The sequence below is a fragment of the Erpetoichthys calabaricus genome, chromosome 10, assembly GCF_900747795.2.
Source record: "Erpetoichthys calabaricus chromosome 10, fErpCal1.3, whole genome shotgun sequence".
NCBI classification, from domain to species: Eukaryota; Metazoa; Chordata; class Cladistia; order Polypteriformes; family Polypteridae; genus Erpetoichthys; species Erpetoichthys calabaricus.
The window spans coordinates 11,178,571-11,203,975 of NC_041403.2; the positions used below are offsets into that span (position 1 = coordinate 11,178,571).

At 41.7% G+C, this 25,405-nt stretch overlaps 1 protein-coding gene across 2 annotated transcripts in view; it reads left to right on the forward strand.

The window, feature by feature from the left end:
• Window positions 1-25,405, forward strand: part of trabd2b (TraB domain containing 2B) — a 384,138-nt gene that overhangs the window by 220,013 nt on the left and 138,720 nt on the right. For both annotated transcript variants that reach the window (XM_051932730.1, XM_051932731.1), the window contains exon 4: window positions 10,592-10,766. In XM_051932730.1, coding sequence (XP_051788690.1) covers window positions 10,592-10,766 — 175 coding nt within the window. The remainder of the gene's footprint in view (window positions 1-10,591; window positions 10,767-25,405) is intronic.

Here is a 25,405-nt window from a genome sequence, read left to right on the forward strand (position 1 = left end):
CAGGGCGCACACACCCACACACCAGGGACAATTTAGAATCGCCAATGCACCTAACCTGCATGTCTTTGGACTGTGGGAGGAAACCGGAGTACCCGGAGGAAACCCACGCAGACACAGGGAGAACATTCAAACTCCACGCAGGGAAGCGAACTCGGGTCTCCTAACTGGCACCTTTCACTGCGCCACCATGCCGCCCGCATACAAACTTAAAAGGTTTAAATAAAACAGAAATATATACCTTTATTTTTAACTTCCTTAACTTGTGGAGGGTGTATCCTGTAGCAAAGCCCTAACTTTTTTCACGAAAGCCCCTTTCAGTCAATAAGCCTTAAAAACAGGTGTAAAGATATTGACAACAAGCAACGCAAACCCACCAAGACATGGAATCGTTTAAATCAAGGCGCTGTGCTACCTTATTCCAGATCGGTCCTAAGGCGTTCGTATTTTTCAAAGCAGTTCTGGTTTCCATCTGCATCTGTAGCTGAGTTGAAAAACACCATCCCATACTATTAGTTAACGATTAACACATTTCTATATGTATTGTAAGCATACAATACAACTGATAATACATTGCGCTTATTTATCTGGTGTACCGACATTTTTGCGTGGTTTGTGCCCTTCAGAATGAAAAAAGTTTGCATTTACCTTTTTAATAAAAGGCGAGCTTTTAAGCCTGAAAAATCACACCGTAAATGCACACGTTTAATTGCACATGTGTTAATATGTATGCTTACACAATATTAAAAGACACTCAACAATTAACGTCATTTACTTTCGTTCCCACGTTTGAGTCATGCTGTAAATTCTTACTGTGAAATATAATTGACAAATAATTTGGTGAATGAACTTGTGAAGAAGGTGGAGCTGAAGTATTACGTCACTTCATTAACGAAAATGTCGATGAGGGGGCGGGGGGAGTGTGGGGTTTGATGGAGAGCTGAAGGCGGATGACGGAGATAGGAGGGTGGATGGCGGAAAACGGACAGCGGAGAACTGAGAGCGGACAGAGGAGGGAGGAGAGAGGAGGGAGGAGAGAGGAGGGAGGAGGGGTGACTGGGGATTCCTCGCAGGGAGGAGGAATATTTTGTCGAAGGTAGTAGGAAGGATGGAGTTTTTTCGGAGGGAGGAGGATGTCCTAAAATGGACACTGTACACTCCACAGTTTAGGGGCCCTGTAACTAAAAGCTCGACCTCCCATTGTTATTTTATTAATCCTCAAAATCATAAGCAGACCGGCATCTTGAGATCTTAATGTGCACTCAAGTTTGTAAGTCATGATAAGTTCAGACAAGTAAGCTGGACCTCGGCCATTTTATGCTTTATATGTTAAAAGGAGGATTTTGAAATCTGCCCTAAACTTAACCAGGTAAGGATTTAAGAACTGGAGTTATGTGTTCGTATTTTGTTGTTCTTGTAATAATTCTTGCAGCCGCATTTTGATTTTACTGGAGGCTGTATAGAGAACAGTTTGAACATCCAGTGAACACCGCATTGCAGTAGTCAATCCTACTAGAAATAAATGCATGAATTAATTTCTCAGAATCCTGTTTATTTAGAAAGCGCCTTAATTTCCCAACATTTTTAAGATGGAAGAAACCTGATTTGGACAACTTTGTGATCTGCGCTTTAAATGACATGCTAGAGTCAAAGATAACTCCTAGATTACGGGCTGATTCAGTAAAAATTAATGGTGATTCCAACTGAGTTAAATGATGACAAAATATTGTAGTGATCAGCGTCATAACCTCCATCATAAACATCTCTGTTTCATCTGTATTTAAAGACAAGTAGTTCTCATCCATCCACTCCTTTAATTCACTAACACAACTAATTAAAGACAACATTGGAGAAACTTCATTTGAACTAAACGAATGGTGATGACAAAAGCGGTCCCGGGCCCAGAACGTTAAGGGCAGTGTGAGTGCAGGCCAGTGCAGGGGTAGGGAGGGGGGACAATCGCGCTTGGGCACGGTACAGAACAGACGGGCCTGCTGCGAGTACACCCTTAGAGTGGAGTCGCTGCCCGTCTGTATCAAGAGGAGTCGTTTGAGGTGGTCTAAGGACTACTGGAGCTGCTCTGGGCACATCCCACATTGGCAGGTACCCCACAGCAGAACCAGGGCATGCTGGGTGGATTATACTTCTTAGCCAGCTTGGTAATGCCAGGTGACTCTCTAAGAACAGCAACAATCTGTAGCTGCGGACAAAGAGGTTTAGGGTATCCTGCTTGGCCTGCTGACACTGGGACCCTCATCAGGAAAATTCATTTTGAGAAGATGAGTTTGAGATGTAAAACGTACAACTTTACCTGTGAGAGAACACACCTGGAATCTGCTTCATTAATATTCACATTTAGGGCACGACTTTCAGAAACTTCCCCTTCTGAAAGTGCCCTGGAAGGTTCACCGTCACATTAGCATTAAATTAAGAGATGTTACTTATAAAATGCCTTTCACTGTGCTCACTTATTTTAACGTAGTTAGTGTCACTGGATGCCCTCGGATGTGGGTGTTGTGGTACACAAGCCCCGTCCCAAGTGGGCATTGTGGTCCCCAGTGTGACTGACCCCTCACCTTATACAAACGGCACATTCACCTCAATCAATGCGGAACATTTCTGAGCCAAAGGAGCCAGAATTGAAAGCCATGTGGTTTGAGTTTAAGGGGGGAAGCTTTGGTCCCTCCCCATGAAGACATTTAGCAGGTCTTCCTCTGAAGGATCTGTTGAGTGACAGGGGTTAACAGCCTGCTAATCGAGCCAACGTGTTTGCGCTTTGTTGCGTCCCCGTCTCCTGCCTCACGAGAGGCTTTGTCGACACCCCTCACGCCCCAATCCATAAATCAACACGAAATCTGTCACCCGTGTTGAAAGCCGGGCCGTTTATCACAACCAATAAGGGCCTGCTTGGCGAGGATATAAAGGGAGAGGACAAACCCTTGTGAATTGTGGAAATGATTAGTTCCAGATTGAGCAACCCCTGGCCCCTATAGTGCCGAGTTTAATTTCACCTTCCATAAAGAGTCCCTAAAAATCATTTTCAAAAGTGAAAAGCGTAGTCGGCAGGACTGCGATGGGGTGAAACTTGCTAAGGCTTTGCCAAGGCTTGAATTTATATTCTTTCTTTTTATTTATTTTGCTGGTGTTGTTTTATTTTTCCTAAACTCATTTGTGATATAGGTGAACAAATATATTTTTGTTGAATTTATTGATTCGTATTGTGTAATTTTCTTTTTACAGAGATGTGGAAAAAAAATAATATAAACAAAAAGTGAAGATGCTTTCAGAAATGGTGAAATTGAGTTTCTAAATATTAAAGTAACAATGTACTCTTATTAGAACACTAGCTGTGTAAGCCCGTGCTATAAAAAGCCCGTGGAGTCCAAGAAACTATTGAAATCGTCAGAAAAAAAATTGAAATGTAGAGATGTCAGGTAATTGAAAGGAACTACACTGGGCATCTCTGTCCTAGGAGGTTTCTTTTTGCCGACGTGCTCATCATGCTTGTTTATTAGAGGCGGGAGGAAAAGCGAAAGGGACACCGCTTTGTTGATGTACTCACCATGCTTCTGTAATAGCTGATAAGCGAGTGGCTCTCTCTTCAGATGTTTCATTTTGCCAACGTGCTGGCCACGCTTGCGTTTCCTCGGAGGTGGAGCCCTTAGCCCGACTCCACCTCTCACTTCCAGGCTGGACAGACACACACACTTCAACGCACAGACATTTACAGTGCATCCGGAAAGTATTCACAGCGCATCACTTTTTCCACATTTTGTTATGTTACAGCCTTATTCCAAAATGGATTAAATTCATTTTTTTCCTCAGAATTCTACACACAACACCCCATAATGACAACGTGAAAAAAGTTTACTTGAGATTTTTGCAAATTTATTAAAAATAAAAAAATTGAGAAAGCACATGTACATAAGTATTCACAGCCTTTGCCATGAAGCTCGAAATTGAGCTCAGGTGCATCCTGTTTCCCCTGATCATCCTTGAGATGTTTCTGCAGCTTCATTGGAGTCCACCTGTGGTAAATTCAGTTGACTGGACATGATTTGGAAAGGCACACACCTGTCTATATAAGGTCCCACAGTTGACAGTTCAGGTCAGAGCACAAACCAAGCATGAAGTCAAAGGAATTGTCTGTAGACCTCCGAGACAGGATTGTCTCGAGGCACAAATCTGGGGAAGGTTACAGAAAAATTTCTGTTCCTTTGAAGGTCCCAATGAGCACAGTGGCCTCCATCATCCGTAAGTGGAAGAAGTTCGAAACCACCAGGACTCTTCCTAGAGCTGGCCGGCCATCTAAACTGAGCGATTGGGGGAGAAGGGCCTTAGTCAGGGAGGTGACCAAGAACCTGATGATCACTCTGTCAGAGCTCCAGAGGTCCTCTGTGGAGAGAGGAGAACCTTCCAGAAGGACAACCATCTCTGCAGCAATCCACCAATCAGGCCTGTATGGTAGAGTGGCCAGACGGATGCCACTCCTTAGTAAAAGGCACATGAAAGCCCGCCTGGAGTTTGCCAAAAGGCACCTGAAGGACTCTCAGACCATGAGAAAGAAAATTCTCTGGTCTGATGAGACAAAGATTGAACTCTTTGGTGTGAATGCCAGGCGTCACGTTTGGAGGAAACCAGGCACCGCTCATCACCAGGCCAATACCATCCCTACAGTGAAGCATGGTGGTGGCAGCATCATGCTGTGGCAGGGACTGTGAGACTAGTCAGGATAAAGGGAAAGATGACTGCAGCAATGCACAGAGACATCCTGGATGAAAACCTGCTCCAGAGCACTCTTGACCTCAGACTGGGCTGAGGGTTCATCTTTCAGCAGGACAACGACCCTAAGCACACAGCCAAGATATCAAAGGAGTGGCTTCAGGACAACTCTGTGAATGTCCTTGAGTGGCCCAGCCAGAGCCCAGACTTGAATCCGATTGAACATCTCTGGAGAGATCTTAAAATGGCTGTGCACCGACGCTTCCCATCCAACCTGATGGAGCTTGAGAGGTGCTGCAAAGAGGAATGGGCGAAACTGGCCAAGGATAGGTGTGCCAAGCTTGTGGCATCATATTCAAAAAGACTTGAGGCTGGAATTGCTGCCAAAGGGGCATTGACAAAGTATTGAGCAAAAGCTGTGAATACTTATGGACATGGGATTTCTCAGTTTTTTTATTTTTAATAAATTTGCAAAAACCTCAAGTAAACTTTTTTCATGTTGTCATTATGGGGTGTTGTGTGCAGAATTCTGAGGAAAAAAATGAATTTAATCCATTGTGGAATAAGGCTGTAACATAACAAAATGTGGAAAAAGTGATGTGCTGGGAATACTTTCCGGATGCACTGTAGATATAAGATTAGAACAATCGAGAGGAGAACGGGTCACTCAGCCCAACAAAGCTCGTCAGTCCTGTCCACTTCATTCTTTTAAAAAATACATCAAGTCGAGTTCTAAAAGTCCCTAAAGTCTTACTGTCTACCGCACTACTTGTTCGCTTATTTCAAGTGTCTGTGGTTCTCTGTGTAAAGAAAAACTTCCTAATGTTTGTGTGAAATTTCCCCTTCACAAATTTCCAACTGTGTCCCCGTGTTCTTGATGAACTCATTTTAAAATAACCGTCTCAATCCACTGGACTAATTCCCTTCATTCCCTTCTGCTATGACATTCAGATGGCAGAGTCAGAATTTGTCATCAACAACATGAAAGTATGGACCAGTCCTGCCTTGTTTCAACGGTTCAGCCAGCTGGTGGTGGTGGTGTAGTGGTGTCTGTGATATTTTCTTGGAACACTTTGGGCCCCTGAGTACCAACTAAGCACCGTTTAAATGCCACAGCCTACCTGAGTATACTTGAATGTCCCCTTGTTCTTGATGAACTCATTTTAAAGTCACCGTCTCAATCCACTGGACTAATTCCCTTCATAATTTTAAACTCTTCATTCAGGTCTCCTCTTCATCTCATGTAAAGGCTCAGCTCTTTTAATCTTCATAACTCATCTCCTGTACCTCTGTAATCAGCCCAGTCACTCTTCTCTGGACCTTCTCTAGTGCTGTTATGTCCTTTTTGTAGCCTGGAGACCCAAACTGCACACAGGACTCCAGATGAGGCCTCACCAGTGTGTTATAAAGTTTGACTTGTACTCCACACAAGAAGGCGCCATATAACCTGACATTGTTTTAGCCTTCTTAGTGGTATCTGAACACTGTCTGGCAACTGATAGTGCCGAGTCTATGATGACTCCTCAATCCTTCTCATAAGGTGTACTCCAGTGTGTCACCTTGGAGGGGATTGAGAGGACGCTGGACGCCAGGAAAGCGGAGTGGTTTTGTTGGTGAGAATTAAATGTTGTCTGACTTTGTCTTCTGGGATGGATGCATTTTGGCCAAGTGCAGATCATATTGTTGCCTTCTTAATGGCCTCTGAATACTGATGGGAAGTTGATAGCGTCGAGTCCACTACGACTCCTAAATTCTTCTCATTAATGGGCGGTAAATTATAAAATAATGAAATCGAATCAACATCATTGATTGGCGCATGCAAGTAAGAAGTTCGCTGGACTCTGTACATGTGACAGTAAGGACTCTGTAAACATGTTGGATGTGTGTGACCTTTGCCTTTCAGATTACCTTAGTTCTTTCAGGTCCACCATCTGTCTGTCTGTCTGTCTCTCAGTCACTTGTCCTCAGCCTCCTGTTCTTCTGCACACTTTCACATACTGTTGTCTCTCCAGGTCATCCCAGACAGTCTCAGTGATGCTTAGATCAAGGCTCAGTGGAGGCCTCTCTGGGCTCTCAAAGGGTGGACTTGGGTTCCAGTGGTTTCTGTGAGTTGACAGCAGTGCTGGACCTGTCTTGATTTCATCAAGATTTGGTGGATCTCTCATCTGCTGCCCAGTACTAGGTTTCCATGCCTCCACTTTTCTTTTTGTTCCGTCAGAAGAGCTTTACCAGCATGTCTTGAATGTGCCACCTGTTTGGGAAAGCCCTCCCTGATGCGGGAGAACCCCTTTGCATTTTGTTGTTCTTCTCACTCTTGAATTGATGATTTGAAAATTCGGCTGTCCCATCTGCCCTTGGTCCCCCTCACATTCTTGTCTGCTTGTCCTTTTCCCTGTTTTGTTTGGTTTCTCTTTCAGTTCATCAGTCACACTCCTCAAGTAAAATTGTCCTCAGCTTCTCTTTGTGTAACGCTGCTTTGGGCCAGAGATTTCAAAGTTGTTACTTTATTTAATGAAATGCATTTTTTTTTACATTTAATGCTTTCATTTTTTTGAAAGTAAAACGTCATAAATCTGAAATGTGTTATTTTCTACTAATGCACTAATAGAAAAGTCAAAAAATGAACAAATTTTGAAGACAAAATTAATACAAAAAATTTATAAGGTTCTGTTAGTGTTCTTGTTTTCTGTATGTTAAACCGTGGGGGGCAGGGCCTCCAATGCTGCAGTTGAGCAAATAACAGAAAAGTACAAGTAGATGGCAGGGAGGACTTATAAATCATTGAATACTGTGGGCAAAGTCCCAGCTGGCACCGAGATCATTTGACAAAAAGGCCAGCATATAAACCAAGACTCAGCTGAAAGGGTTTGTTTGTGGCTGCCACATGCTGGAATTTTTAAATATTTATCTCTAAATGTTGACACCAGGAACAACACACCACTATCTTCTGTACTGACTAAGTCCAAATGTCACGCAGTGCAACTTCTGTTGTCACATGGTAGCACCAGGACACTGTTACCAATGATGTGACGGCATCTGTGGAAAACAAACAGGTAGAGCTGCAATAACTGAAGATGACGATAAAAAGGTGATCAGAAAATTAAATCACAAAACACATGCAAGTGCGACAACTCAGCCTTCAAAATCATAACATTGGGAATTTAGTGCAGTGTTGTCAAGTTAAGGATTGTGACTTTCGAATTGTGCACTTTTTGTTTAATTTTGTTATATTTTTGTTCATTTATGTCAATACTTTTATTGTATATTTTTGAATATTTAATACAATGTTTTTTTGAATTTTGCTTCAATACTCTTTATTAATATGTTAAATCAATTAAAGTAGTTGTTGTAGTCACATCTATCTATCTATCTATCTATCTATCTATCTATCTATCTATCTATCTATCTATCTATCTATCTATCTATCTATCTATCTATCTATCTATCTATCTATCTATCTATCTATCTACAGTGCATCCAGAAAGTATTCACAGCGCATCACTTTTTCCACATTTTGTTATGTTACAGCCTTATTCCAAAATGGATTAAATTCATTTTTTTCCTCAGAATTCTACACACAACACCCCATAATGACAACATGAAAAAAGTTTACTTGAGGTTTTTGCAAATTAATTAAAAATAAAAAACCTGAGAAATCCCATGTCCATAAGTATTCACAGCCTTTGCTCAATACTTTGTCGATGCCCCTTTGGCAGCAATTCTAGCCTCAAGTCTTTTTGAATATGATGCCACAAGCTTGGCACACCTATCCTATCCTATTGGCCTGGTGATGAGCGGTGCCTGGTTTCCTCCAAACGTGACGCCTGGCATTCACCCCAAAGAGTTCAATCTTTGTCTCATCAGACCAGAGAATTTTCTTTCTCATGGTCTGAGAGTCCTTCAGGTGCCTTTTGGCAAACTCCAGGCGGGCTGCCATGTGCCTTTTACTAAGGAGTGGCTTCCGTCTGGCCGCTCTACCATACAGGCATGATTAGTGGATTGCTGCAGAGATGGTTGTCCTTCTGGAAGGTTCTCCTTTCTCCACAGAGGACCTCTGGAGCTCTGACAGAGTGACCATCGGGTTCTTGGTCACCTCCCTGACTAAGGCCCTTCTCCCCCGATCGCTCAGTTTAGATGGCTGGCCAGCTCTACGAAGAGTCCTGGTGGCTTCAAACTTCTTCCACTTATGGATGATGGAGGCCACTGTGCTCATTGGGACCTTCAAAGCAGCAGAAATTTTTCTGTAACCTTCCCCAGATTTGTGCCTCGTGACAATCCTGTCTCGGAGGTCTACAGACAATTCCTTTGACTTCATGCTTGGTTTGTGCTCTGACATGAACTGTCAACTGTGGGACCTTATATACACAGGTGTGTGCCTTTCCAAATCATGTCCAGTCAACTGAATTTACCACAGGTGGACTCCAATGAAGGTGCAGAAACATCTCAAGGATGATCAGGGGAAACAGGATGCACCTGAGCTCGATTTTGAGCTTCATGGAAAAGGCTGTGAATACTTATGTACATGTGCTTTCTCAATTTTTGTATTTTTAATACATTTGCAAAAACCTCAAGTAAACTTTTTTCACGTTGTCATTATGGGGTGTTGTGTGTAGAATTCTGAGGAAAAAATTAATTTAATCCATTTTGGAATAAGGCTGTAACATAACAAAATGTGCAAAAAGTGATGCGCTGTGAATACTTTCTGGATGCACTCTATCTATCTATCTATCTATCTATCTATCTATCTATCTATCTATCTATCTATCTATCTATCTATCTATCTATCTATCTATCTATCTATCTATCTATCTATCTATCTATCTATCTATCTATCTATCTATCTATCTATCTATCTATCTATCATATAGTGCATTTCATATCTATCTATCTGTTGTAATCGCAAGGTGGCACCACTGAGCCCCAAACAAGACACGACAATTCCCAACACTGTTCCAGGTTCAAATAAATGATTATAAATAAACCAATCACAATTCCTCCTTCCTCCTCCAAAAGAGTGTTGCCCAATGCCGCCCGGCTATGACTCAACTTAAGTAAGGCAGCTGGCTTCCTTTCAAACTACACCCTGGAACTGCATCTGGTCTCATTTCCAGGACGTCCAGAACATTTGTGGGTCATGTGGAAACCAGAGCAGTCCTTCCTCAGCAGTGCCCTCTTACAGTCCCCAAAGACCCCGACAGGACTGTGTTTCTGGACTCTAACTCCCATTCCACCTGTCATAATCCCCGACCTGTCGTGTGGGGGAATGATCTGTTCCCAGTGAGCCTATTTACTTGCTCCTTCCACTATGGCCTCCTGGCCAGGCATTTATCCTTCATTTCATCCAGGATTCCTGTCCTTCCTCTTTGGCACCTATCTATCTATCTATCTATCTATCTATCTATCTATCTATCTATCTATCTATCTATCTATCTATCTATCTATCTATCTATCTATCTATCTATCTATCTATCTATCTATCTATCTATCTATCTATCTATCTATCTATCTATCTATCTATCTATCTATCAGTAAGCTTGTCCATCTTGTAGCACTAATCCCTCCAGTGACATATTAAATCAAAATGAATTCAAATACATAATTTTGTTTTATTTATTAGAATGTACAGTACTTGTAATGGCTACTATTGGGTAAGAAAATTTCATAATCACTTTGAGCATGGAAAAGATGCTATATATCTGAAATGTATTTATCATTATTATTATTATATTTCAATTATCACCTTTGTCAGTGTTGACCTTGCTGTTTGGAAATTTGCATAAAGAGACCCCTGTGATGCGCATACAACCTGAGTGTGTGTCCTGCTCTGCTGTTTCAGTAACGTCATTCTAATCTTCTCCTTTCTCGCTGGCAGCTCCCACTCTTTGTGAACAGCACGCTGCGGGACCACGAGAAGGTCACCGCTCAGCAGATCGACAGCTACTTCCGCCAGGAGCTCATCTACAAGAGGAACGAGCGGATGGGTCGCCGGGTCACAGCACTGATGGAGAAGAATCCAGGCCAGGGTTTCTTTTTCGCCTTTGGAGCAGGTGTGTTGGTCAGTGTGACTTCGGCGTTTATGGGGTTCTGGTTGACCCTGCTGTTAGTTGTCTTTGAGTTCCTACAACTGTTGGCTTTTGTTATTTGGGTAATTCCAGAGAGTAAGAGTAGTGTGGCTTCAACTTGTACAGTCAGAAAAGGGTTTGAGTGAAAGGAGACAGAAGGACAACTATGGGATGTGTCCAAAGAAATAAGGGACCTTTGAGTGACCTGCCGTTTGGGTCACAGGCTTTGTGCTGGCTGCAGGAGCCCGAAGGAATCTGTGAGAATGAAAAAGCAGGAGTGAGAGGAAGAATCTGGCATGCAGGTGCTGTGGAGGTTGCTCCCTGGTGTGCAGGGTGTGCATTTCCAATAAGAGGCATTGCCAGCTGCTTTTACAAGCAGGCCCAGAGGTGTTTGGACAGTAACCCAACTTTCCTAATTTTGCCTCTGCCTGTCACCACAATAGACTTGAAATAAAGTGATGGAGGTGGGACTGGAGTGCAGACTTTCAGCATTAACCTCCTTAGCGTTGTGTTTAACCCTGGAGAAACGAGACGAAAAATGTTACATTTTTTTTTAAACTGTAAAAAATGTTCTTACATGTAATTATTAAGGTGTCAGCATAAATACAGTAGGAAAAGATTGTCAAGTGTCTACTGGTGTACTGATGCCGATTCTGTACCCATCCATCATGTGACATGTTTTGAGACTGTCACCAATGCACAGCCTGATGTCACAATGGGACAGTTGATGTGTGTTTCTTTACGCACTTTTCTTATATTTTTTCAGCTCTGTCTCACACAAGATGATAGAATGTCAGTGCCTGACCCGCATGATCGGGGCACCCTTTGTGTTATTGTAGGCTTCCACAACGTAAGGCTTAGTGACTTCCACATTTCCCCTGACACGAGCATTGACAGTTGCCACACTGTAAACAGCGCTTGATTGCAATTATTTTACCTTTTTGCCATGTTGCAACAGATGTCACCAGGTGCGTCATGGAGGTTTGGACATGCAGTATCATATGCATCAGTTTTACCCTCCATGTCAATGTCTGATGTCAAAGCCACACTTGATTCAAGAAATCATTCTGTTCCAGTTTGTTCTAAAATTGGTTTTACGGCCTTTCAATTGCCATTGTGTTTTTATTGAAGACTCCTCCATAGTTTTGAATATCAATGAGTTACCACAGAGTTACCATAAATTGATTTTTTTACGGCATTATGTTATTTTATCCACTAGATGGCAGCAGAATACAGTCCTGAGAGTTATTTGGGCGTAACACTGTAAAGTGTATCATTACACGTCACTCCGTGTCTGACTCGGGTTTACGTACAGTTCTGTGTCCTAGACACGCTCGGGGTTAACGGCAAGGAGTTTAAAAAAAATATTATAGGACCTGTTTAGGAGTGGCAGATATTATTACATAACACCACCCTCAATCTGGATACCCTAATATAATCTAACATATGATGATCATTTTCAATACTTTGCTGAAAATCCTTCCCGAAAACCCAGTGTTGCAGAAAGAGAGAGAATTAGAGTCGGGGCTGTGGTGTGGGAAGCACTTACCTGTAAGTGTTTCACACATAGTTCATAACGATCTTGTGTCCGAGCCTTTGCATTGGGAATTTGGGGAGCTGCAGTACCCCCTGGCGACCACAAATGGCAATACAAGAATGCCCGCAGACGACAGTGCCAGTCAAAATAAATGCAACCCAAGTTGACACCCAAACAGTTCAATAGATTCTGCTGATCTCAAAGTCAGTGGAAGACTGTTCCATAACCTTGGAATATGCAGGACAGGAAACAACATGGCAACAATGCGATCCGCACTCGGCCAAAATGCATCCACCCCAGAAGACAAAGTCAAGCAACATTCAATTCTCACCAACAAAACCACTCCGCTTTTCTGGCATCCGGCATCCTCTCCTTCCCCTCCGAGGTGGACACACTGGAGCTCCGCCTTATGAGAAGGATTGAGGAGTCATCATAGACTCGGCACTATCAAATGCCAGACAGTATTCAGATGCCATTAAGAAGGCTAACAGAATGTCAGGTTATATAGGAGGTTCTGCTCAGCTTTATAACACACTGGTGAGGCCTCATCTGGAGTCGTGTGTGCAGCTTTGGTCTCCAGGCTACAAAAAGAACATTGCAGCACTCGGAAAGGTCCAGGGAAGAGTGATGAGGCTGATTCAGGGGCTACAGGGGATGAGTGATGAGGAAAGACAGAAAGAGGTCTGATGGGAGGTCTGAAAATCAAAAGTCCACCTTATGAGAAGGATTTAGGAGTCGTAGTGGACTCAACACTATCACCTGCCTGACAGTTTTCAGAAGTAATTAAGAAGGCTAACATAATGTCAGGTTATATAGCGCCTTGATGTGTGGAGTACAAGTCACAGGAGGTTCTGCTCAAGCTTTACAACACACTGGTGAGGCCTCATCTGGAGTCCTGTGTGCAGTTTGGGTCTCCAGGATACAAAATGGACATAACAGCACTAGAAAAGGTCCAGAGAAGAGCGACGAAGCTGATTCAGGGGCTACAGGGGATGAATTATGAAGAAAGATTAAAAGAGCGGAGCCTTTACAGGAGATGAAGAGGAGACCTGAATGGAGTGTTTAAAATTATGAAGGGAATTACTGTAGTGGATCAAGACGGCGACTTTAAAATGAGTTCATCAAGAACACGGGGACACAGTTGGAAACTTGTGAAGGGTACATTTTACACAAACAGGAAGTTTTTCTTTAGACAAAAAGCCACAGACACTTGGAATAAGAGACCGAGTAGCGCAATAGGGACCCTCAAAACTTGACTTGATGTTGTTTTAGAAGAATTAAATGGACTGGCGAGCTTTGCTGGGCTGAATGGCCTGTTCTCGTCCAGACTCTCACAGTGTTCTAATATGATGGCTGAGCGTGGTGACCCATTTGTAGGAAGAGTGTGGCCTCCGAGGTCATGATTTGTAGCATCGATAGTGCAACAGTATGAAGGACGTCTCATTGTCCAAGTTTTAAATATCATGTGACTACATATTGATGATGTATTGTTATCAGAGAAAGGCAGAGAATTCTTTTCAAAGTCATTTTTAGGAGATGATGTGAGAGTTAGGAAGCAAGTGAGGTTCGTGGCCTCAAGGTTCCATCATTAAAGCCAAAATCCATCCATCTATCCATCCATTATCCAACCCGCTATATCCTACAGGGTCACGTGGGTCTGCTGGAGACAATCCCAGCCAACACTGGGCGCAATGCAGGAAACAAACCCCGGGAAGGGTGCCAGCCCACCGCAAAAAAACAAAATCAGAAACCAAAAAAAAAAGTACAGTAGTTGATAAAACAATAGCAAGAATTCTGGAAAATTCGGTCAAAAGCAAAGGCACAGTAGACGTCCAAATCTCGGACGATCTGAGAATCCACACATTGACCTTGGGGACTTATGGGAAATATTGCTATAGCCTTAGAGCACACAGGAAGCCCCAAATCAGCAGTGCCCTTGGTAAATGAAAATGTGGTGGAAGAAATGTCTGAAAGTATTCTACCCAAAAAATAAATTCTTTGGGTTAAAAAAGAAGAAAGTTATACACAGTGTAAAAGAAAGAGAGGACAACAATAAAGAGTTTGGGTGTCAAAATGGCCACCCCGTATCATTGAATGCAGCAAAAAGTCAAAAAACAAGTAAGTAGTGTGGAGCCCTCTCTGCAGATGCGAGTTCAGAACAGAACTGGTGAAGATGGAAGAGCTTCCATTTTTTTTTCAGTCCTCTTGGCAGGAAGGGGCGGGTCCACCGGAAGTGATGTCAGAGGTGTTCTAGCTGTCAATCATCCGGTCTGCAGAGGGAGAAGGAGAGAAAGGTGTTAAGATACAGCGCCTACCCTTGGTGTGGCGGTGGAATTACAGTCACGAGAGCCCTTCAGCTGTCCTCTATGTGCACATGTGTGACAACAGCTATACAACTGCATAATGTCCATTCAGGCAACGTCTGACCGCATATGTGCCTGTGGTCGCATAGTGTTATAATGGGAGAACAGGACATAGCGGATGTAGCCAGACATGTTGAATGCAACACGAGTATCTCAGGTCTCTTGGACCTGTACTTTCTATTATTACTTTATTTTATATCATTATTATTTACTTAGCTATTAAAAGTTTGCCTTATAACAGCACATGCTTCGACTCGTAGTATCTTGTGTATTGTGCGTCTCCGGAGTGTTGTAACGTTATTTCTTTGTATTAAGTCTTATCAGGTACACTATCACTATCCCGTATAGCTTTTCTAAATGCTGTATATAAAATGGCGTTCACACAACGTCCAAACGGCATAACATTCCATTTTATAGAATGTATCCCGGACATTAAGCGGCACATACCTGTAACTTTAGTTTAAACACTTAGAGAAATCCGATGAAAATTGTAACAAAATTGCCACTATCATGGGCTATAAATGTGCAGGTGATGGTACCCTGTGGAAAACGTTTTCTTAGGTGTCCTGTGGAGCTTTTCCTCAAGTAGGCCCCAGATTATGCATTTTAATTCCACGTATTATCTTGTCCTTCTGAACCCCCGGTCCCCTAGTTTTGTCCCTTTGCTGTTTTCATTTCTCATCGTCTGGTGTTTCAATACCCTCAGTGATCTTCAAGCCTCCCAGTTTGTCTTCAAGGAAATCTGCGATGTCAGTGGGGCTGACGGATGAGGCTGTGACAGGACTGTCCCCTCCAGAGGAGTCACACACCTGCAGGAGTCACCACACTGGCCAGTCCTGCCCCGTGGCACATCACTGGCACACTGAAGCTACCCTGTTCTACCACACACACATGCACACACACACACACATGCACACACACACACCCTTTGTTTCTGGAGAGCCCCCGTTTGGAAACTCTGATGCCACGAATGCCATTAAGAGTGATGGATGGCCATTGTTGAATTCTTTCCTGTAGACGTGATTCATTATTGTAACTTCATCATGTTGACTCACATCCAGCTCTGTGCATTGCCGATCAGGAGGCGATCGCCCTTGTAGCAGATGTAATTTTAGAACAATTTATTTTTACAAGCAAAAAAATAATAATCAGAGCTTTCAGCGCACTGCTCTTTGTGCTCCCGACTTGGAGCTCATTGGAAATTTTAATTACTAGCAAAAATATACGGGCACATAAAGAAATAATGGCGTAATCGGGCTCTGTGTTCAGGGACCGTCGGCCTGCCAGCAGCGCTCAGCCTCTGCCATCTGTTACACTGCCATGTGACGTGAAGGTGAGGGCATCCACTGTGATAGGCACCATATAAACGAGAGGCAGAGTCACGTTTAAATAATGGCTTAGGGGTGCTGCAGCAGACTCACTAATTCTGTATGTTGGGTTCAAATCCTGCACTTTGTCAATGATATGGTCTGGGGGTCTCAATGTGGATGCCTTCTCCAACACCCCTTTGATGCACGTGTCTATCTCCTATATAGTGCCTTTCACATCTATCTATCTATCTATCTATCTATCTATCTATCTATCTATCTATCTATCTATCTATCTATCTATCTATCTATCTATCTATCTATCTATCTATCTATTATATAGTGCCTTTCATATCTATCTATCTATCTATCTATCTATCTATCTATCTATCTATCTATCTATCTATCTATCTATCTATCTCCTATATAGTGCCTTTCACATCTATCTATCTATCTATCTATCTATCTATCTATCTATCTATCTATCTATCTATCTATCTATCTATCTATCTATCTATCTATCTATCTCCTATATAGTGCCTTTCACATCTATCTATCTATCTATCTATCTATCTATCTATCTATCTATCTATCTATCTATCTGTCTGTCTGTCTGTCTGTCTGTCTGTCTGTCTGTCTGTCTGTCTGTCTGTCTGTCTGTCTGTCTATCTATCTATCTATGTCTTTTACATTCTTCCCTGATGACCATTAGCCCACCGTTTCTCTCTGTTGCCCTCTCTTAATGCTACAATTCCCAGTACCGGTGATCTTTCTGGACAAAGCAACTCCACACAAGGTGGTCTGCCTACCCACATATAACACACAGATACCTGCCCAGAAGTGCAGCTTTAAACACCCCTCCTGTTCAGCATGACACAGCAACACTTGGTGTCAACGCTTAGCCACCTGACAATGCCACATTACTAATCCTGTGCCTTCATCACCGGATGCATGACGGAATTTAGAATAGAAGACCACCCTGCCTTTTAGAAATGGTCACTGGGACAGCTGATCACTGCAGGGAGGGCAGTGTATTGGCACTAACTCTTGAATCACTGATAAGTCTCCAACAGTATGAGTGGGCTTCCAAATGAGCAGCTTCAGAGTCAGCAGCAGGAGAGCCTATAAAATGGTGAGCCTGTCATAGTTACCCATGCTGACTTCCTAAAGACAACACAGTACCTAAAAGAGCAATGAAAAGAGTGAGAATCCATTGGCACTCAGTGCTGGCCAGCGTCATGCAGTGCTACAATAAACATGGAGTGATCCTGGAGATGGACAGCATGTAGACAATGAAAAGTATCCCATAATGCATTGTCTCTGTCTTGACATATCCGTCAGGGTCCTCTAACTGTAGTTACTGTGAAGCCAACACTGAGCCTTTACAGAAAAGTACCCATCAAGCAATACATTAATACACATCACATAATATAATAACACACACCTGTACCACACACCAAATAATACATGAACACACATACACACCTCACATAATACAGACATGTAATACACATTCTAACAAACACCACATAATACATTAACATACTTTATAATAGATAGCAAACAATACACTATACTTTTATAACACACATCACATTATACATTAACATGCATTATATTTTCCCTCATTACCACGCATTATAGCATACATTATATAATACATTAGTACACATAATTATACATACAATACATTAAATACATTACAACACATATTACATATTATAATAACACACACTGTACTACACATCTAATAATACATTAACACACACAAAAGGCGTTATAACACATCTCACATATTACTGTACATTAACACACATATAATACATTAGCAAACATTATAACATGCATTTTAGCATACATTATAAAATTTATTAGCACACATTATAATACATCTCAAACAATATATTAAATACATTATAAGACACATCACATGATACATTACCACTCATTATAACATGCATTACATGATATAATAACACACACTGTACCACACATCAAACATTAACACACAAACAAAAGGCATTACAACACACCTCATATACAGTAATACATTAACACACGTTATAACACACATTATAGCATACATTATATAATTTATTAGCACACATTATAATACATCTGAAACAATATATTAAACTGGCAAAATACCGGCGCTTCGCAGCGGAGAAGTAGTGTGTTAAAGAGGTTATGAAAAAGAAAAGGAAACATTTTAAAAATAACGTAACATGATTGTCAATGTAATTGTGTTGTCATTGTTATGAGTGTTGCTGTCATATATATATACTGTATATACAGTATACACACACACACACACACATATATACATTAATACACACACATATATATATATATATATATAGTAGCTGATTACCCGGTGGCCTCGCTCACTGAGTGCAAGAGAAAAAAATAAAATGTAGTATTTATAAAATAAGTTTAATTGCCAATTTTATTTTTCCACAAATAAAGAGCACTTACAATAACATAGAAATCAATATAAACAACATTAACATCATTATCATATGAGAATATGAAGTAATATATAAGAAGCACATTGCATATAAATATAAATTATTAAACAGTAAAATCTTCTTCTATAATTTGCTACCGTGGCTATTCGTTTGTCTGTCCAGGATTTTAAATCACATGTAGCTCGCAAACCGTTTCACCTATTGACTTGAAATTTGGTACACATATAGTACGTCACGTCTACTATCCGCTTTCGGGGTGATAATTTTATTACTCTTTTTATGTTTATTTTATTTTATTGTAGAATCAACTCACAGCTGCCCGCACTAGGGCGGCCGTGGGCGGATGCGTACGGGTGCCGTTTTCATTCCCTACTACCTTCGCTAATCATTCTTGAGGCAGATTGAAGACTTAAGTGCCAGCTTAACTGAAAAATTAAAGAAAACATACTAAGTTATTGCAACACAAAAACTAATTTAATCAGTTTTAACGGGAAAAGATGCCGACGAAAGAAGAGAAGCAGCGGGACGCTAAGGTGAAGAGCTGCTCAGTAAGCAGCATGCGCATCAACCTCTGAGCAAACGAATGATAAACGTACAGAGAAAGAGGATAAATACTATGAATGCTCATGTCAAGTGTATTCACTCCATGTTATCGTGCATTGCGCTGTCACTGGTATTTTGATAAAAGAATTTGAACAACATATAAGAAGCATATAAATTATTAAACAGTAAAACATTAATATTTAAGAAGTAAAGATACATTGAGTACTACTGCAGTGCTTTCAGGTATACTACATTTTTTGTTTGCCCATTACATGCATAAATGTATACATTTTTTGGTGTACCTACCCAAATATAACGCGACATATAACTGACCGTGGGAGAAGCATGGATTTTAAACATGCGTTGAGTTCATCTGCTGGTGTCCCTCGTGGAATGATTGGTAATGTCTGACGAAAATCTACAGCGAGTAAAACTACAGTACCTCCTATTATTTTGGTACGATCTCTGAGATCTTGCATTGTTCGGTTCAAGGCTTCATTAGCTCTTTTATGTGCCATGGTGCACTCATCCCAAACTATCATCTTTGAATGTTGCAAGACTTTTGCCTTTCCAGAGCCCTTGCGTATGTTGCAAATTGGATTTTCGTCGTGAGCGAGGTTTAATGGTAATTGCAATGCCGAATGCGCTCTACGGCCACCATCTAATAATGTAGAAGCGATTCCCCATGACGCTACAGCCAGAGCTATGTCCACCATTAGCTCTCTCGGCAAGAATCAGGTTTATTAAACTCGTGCTGGTTCAGTCACTTCACGTGAGCCGCTCTCTTTTGTGATGTTGCGATGCCCACGGGTTTATTTAATGTTAGCTAAGACCCGGCAGTTAAAAGTTTCTCGCTACAGCAATTTTAACTCTGTTACAAAGTGATCCAAACTCTTGTTTATACCTTGTGTCTTCTCATTAAACTTGTATCTCGCGAATATGGCATTGCAAACGGCAGCTGGAGCGTTTGTATAAAGTTAATTTAAAGTTATGGTTTACACCGCGCTTTTTTATACCTCGTGTCTTATGAAGATGCTTGTATGCGTCACTCGCTCGCTTCTTATTGTTTCGCTGCCTTGTCAATTGTGTAATGAATGTTTTCTTCAGGCTCTTTGGGGCTCCTCCTTCTTTTCTACATACTGAGTTCATAGTCAGTTCACGTGCTTACGTGGGAAGCGTGATGACGCGACATGCAACTCCGCCTCTCACGGCCATCCAGCTGCACTCCATTCCAGTATATGGACAAAAAAGAGGTTCCAGTTATGACCATTACGCGTAGAATTTTGAAATGAAACCTGCCTAACTTTTGTAAGTAAGCTGCAAGGAATGAGCCTGCCAAATTTCAGCCTTCCACCTACACGGGAAGTTGGAGAATTAGTGATGAGTGAGTGAGTGAGTGAGTCAGTCAGTCAGTCAGTCAGTCAGTGAGGGCTTTGCCTTTTATTAGTATAGATACATCATAAGACACATCACATGATACATTACCACACATTATAACATGCATTACAACACACCTCATATACAGTAATACATTAACACATGTTATAACACACATTATAGCATACATTATATAATTTACTAGCACACATTATAATACATCTCAAACAATATATTAAACACATTGTAACACACATTACATAATATAATAGCACACACGGTACTACACATCTAATACTACATTAACACACATATGAAAGGCGTTATAACACACCTCACATATTACTGTACATTTACACACATATAATACATTAGCAAACATTAGAACATGCATTATAGCATGCATTATAAAATTTATTAGCACACATTATAGCATACATTATATAATTTATTAGCACACATTATAGTACATCTCAAACAATACATTTAATACATTATAACACACATCACATGATACATTACCACACATTATAACATGCATTACATGATATAACACACACTGTACCACACATCAAATATTAACACATAAACAAAAGGCATTACAACGCATCTCATATACAGTAATACATTAACACACATTATAACACACATCACATAATACACTAACACGTTATAATACATAGCAAACAACACATTAAGAGACATATACTTTATAACACACATCACATAATACATTAGCATGCATTATATTTTGCCTCATAAATGCATTAACACACATTATAACACACTTATATAGCATACATTATATATTAGCACACATTGCGTCTCAAACAATACATTAAACACATTATAACACACATTACATAATTTAATAACACACATGACACTACACATCTAATAATACATTAACACACGTATGAAAGGAATTATTACATACCTCACACATTACTGTACATTAACACACATATAATACACATTACACCACACATCACATAATACATTAGCAAACATTATAACATGCATTATAGCATATATTATAAAATTTATTAGCACACATTATAATACATCTCAAACAATATATTAAATACATTATAACACACATCACATGGTACATTAGCACACATTATAACATGCATTACATGATGTAATAACACACACTGTACCACACATCAAACATTGACACGTAACACATCTCATATTACATACTTGCTGTGTAAACCTGTGCTGTAAAAAGCCCGGGGTCCTAGAAACTGCTGAAATTGTCAGACAAAAAATTGAAATGCGGAGTCAGCGGTTTTGTTTAGCTGATGTGCTCGCCCCCCTTGTCTATCAGCAGCAACGTGAGTTTCTCTCTCGTTTGTCTTTCCTCGGCAGTCTCACTTTGGTGACGGAGTCGCTTTCTTTCAGCTTCATGTTGTAGCCTCACACTTCTTTCTTCTTCTAACACGTTAACTTGGGGCCGCCTTGCTGGCTCTTTGACCTTCATTGCTGTAGCCGCGTACTTCCGGGCTGGATAGACAGACACACACACACTTCCACACGTAGACGTTTGTATATAAGATGAATTCAGGTCACTGTGCAGAGGTCTGTTTCCACTTTGACAATAACTATTCTTTTTCTGTTGACCAACATTAAAAAAGCCAAATTAAAACCTCTGGTTGAATGTCGTTTACCAAAAAATGTGAAAACTCCCAAGGGACATAAATACTGTACAGAGCAACCCCAAGACAGCCACAGAAAAGGTTTTATAGTCTAAGGTGGTGGTTGCAGGTGGTCGTTTAGGGTTCCCGCTTCCTCCAATTAAGGTCAAACTCGGAGGAGTAGGCCGAAGCAAAACTAACAATATGTAAGAATCAGCAACAGCGTACTGCATGAAAATGTGCAATGAATACAACTGACTTGACCATACTCTGTGCCCATATGCATCCGCCTCACGGCCGTCCTGCTGCCTGCTGCCTGCTGCTGAAAGTTGATTGTACAAAAAATAAAATAAAAATAGAAAGAGTAATAATTCCAAAACTCTTCACTTTTAATATAAAGCTGTAGTGCAGAGTTTCAGGGTTTTATGTGTGTACCAAATTTCAGACTGTAATTCAGAAAATATTCAGAACCCCGAATACCATGAGGACTGATTGAGGTCATTGATGTTAGGTAGAATGCCTAGAGGGGGCTGGGTGGTCTCGTGGTCTCGGACCCCCTGCAGATTTTATTTTTCTTCTCCAGCCGTCTGGCGTTTTTTTTTTGTTTTTTCTGTCCTCCCTGGCCATCGGACCTTACTTTTATTCAATGTTAATTAGTGTTCCCTTATTTTAATTATTTATTTTGCTTTTTTTCTCTTCCTTCATCATGTAAAGCACTTTGAGCGACATTGTTTGTATGAAAATGTGCTATAGAAATAAATGTTGTTGTTGTTGTTGTATATACACCCCTCTGACTGCTGCACCTAGGTTGGCCTTATGGGAAATCCGACCCGGTTTTCATTTAATACACTAACAGACATATAATACACATTATAAGACACATCAAACAATGCATTAGCACCCATCATAACAAACATTACTAATACAGGGTGGCACAGGGAAATGGGAAATTTTCAACTGACGTTCAATGCACGAATAAACACATCACAAAATACGTTTAATGATGAACTGTATCGTACAGGATAGGCAATTCATGATAGTAATCAGTATTCATTTTATGTTTTGAAGAAAAAATCATGACGGTGTTGTCCATTTCTCCATTCACATTCTGACAGCCTGTTGTGGAAATTCTGCATTGCTCGACGTAACATGTCAAGAGGAAGGCCAGCGATTTCCTCTTCGATTCTCCTTTTTAGTTCAGCAATGGTCGCAGGACATGTGTGGGACACTTGGCTTTTAAGATGTCCCCACCAAACAAAAAACATCACAAACAGTGAGATCTGGGGATCTCGGTGGCAATGAAATAATCCATCCATCCATTATCCAACCTGCTATATCCTATCTACAGGGTCACGGGGGTCTGCTGGAGCCAATCCCAGCCAACACAGGGCACAAGGCAGGAAACAAACCCTGGGCAGGGCGCCAGTCCACCGCAGCCATGAAATAATGCGCCGTCAAATAGCTGCCATCGATTGTCAGGCAGTATGCGAAGTGACTCCACCTGGGGACTTCTCTTTTTAAGGCTGAACCTGTTTCTTTGAAATTACGCACCCATGTTGTAATCACATGAGCAGACGGGACACAATCATGACGTCTAAACTGGTAATGACACCGAAACTCCCTTTGCGCAAATGATCACCATTCTTATAAAAGGCTTTCACAGCGAACGCTCGTCGTGCACCACACCACTACTACTCCATTATAACTAACGGCAAGGGGGTTCTAAACGAGGTCGCATTGGTCCCAAACAACAGTCGATGCCCCTGGGTCACCAACATCCAGTTCCACCCTGTATAATAACTGACACTATACATCCATCCATCCATTTTCCAACCCGCTGAATCCGAACACAGGGTCACGGGGGTCTGCTGGAGCCAATCCCAGCCAACACAGGGCACAAGGCAGGAAACAATCCCGGGCAGGGTGCCAACCCAGCGCAGGACACACACAAACACACCCACACACCAAGCACACACTAGGGACAATTTAGAATCGCCAATCCACCTAACCTGCATGTCTTTGGACTGTGGGAGGAAACCCACGCAGACACGGGGAGAACATGCAAATTCCACGCAGGGAGGACCCGGGAATCGAACCTCAGGTCCCCAGATCTCCCAACTGCGAGGCAGCAGCGCTACCCACTGCGCCACCGTGCCGCCCGACACTATACATACGTCAAATAATAAACATAATATATACATATTGTAACAAAGATTAATTAATATATTAACATACATATAACACGTATCACATCATATATTACTGCAACACATACAGGTATATAATATATTTTAAATAACATACAGTATTATATAACACCATGAATGAGTTCCAAAGTGTGCTTTCATTGAACAAGCTTGTTGTTCTAAGAACTGTGAACTTAACGTAACGTATTTGCGAGTGAAGAACTTGATCGTGAGCTCTTTCAGTTTTAGGTGGCATTCTGAATCTGGTGTGATAAGGCGCTATATAGCACCCGACCTGGCACAAACTGACGCAGAGGCACGTGCTAAAATCAAAGAACTTTTTATTTTCTCTTCAGCCATGGGACACGTCTTCCCCGTGTCTCACAGACCCAACACAGTCCCAGAGCACTTTAAACAGCACAAATAATCCTTCCTCTGGCACCACCACTCCTCCCAGGCAACCTCGTCCTCTTCCTCCCGATTCTGGCTGCTGAGTGGTGGATTCTGGCCCTTTTTATAGCCCACCTGGAATTGCTCCAGGTGCTTGATCACCTGTGGCTAATTGCACTTCCGGGCGGGGTTGTAGAGATGTCCAGGTGGGCTCCGGGATCCATGCAGCACCCCCTGGCGGCCATCCCAGATCCCCACAGGGTTGTGGAGAACTCTATCTCCCATGAAACCCTGTGGGAAACTGAGGCACCATCGTCAGCCAGGGAGGCTGCCACCTAAGCATCCCGGGGGAGGTAGTGAGGAGCCACATGGCTGCTCCCCCGGACCATTTACAGCAGGGGCGTCCCGGCCGGGCCCATTACACTGGTTTAGGTCCACATTAAACTTTTTGCCTTACCCTGTAATGTAGGGGTGGAGCCGAATCCAAATAAGGTATTCAGATTAGCACAAATAGTGGATTTTTACGAATGTTTATTTAATACGAACGTTTTTTGTCATTTATTTGTATTCTGAAAAAATAACATTAGATCAAATTGGCGCTGTCTGTGTCTGCCTGCTTGTGCTTAAGCTGCAGTCCCACCGACACGAGCACGCAGTGAAGCTCCATTTTTGTACTTCGCGAGGCCACTTTATATTTTTCTCCATTGGACATGCAATACATGACGCAAATTTTGACTGGCAGTGTAATCGGTTAGTTCACCCACACACTGGTTCCACAGTCACCATTTGTGTCACACGGTTGGAAATAGAGCA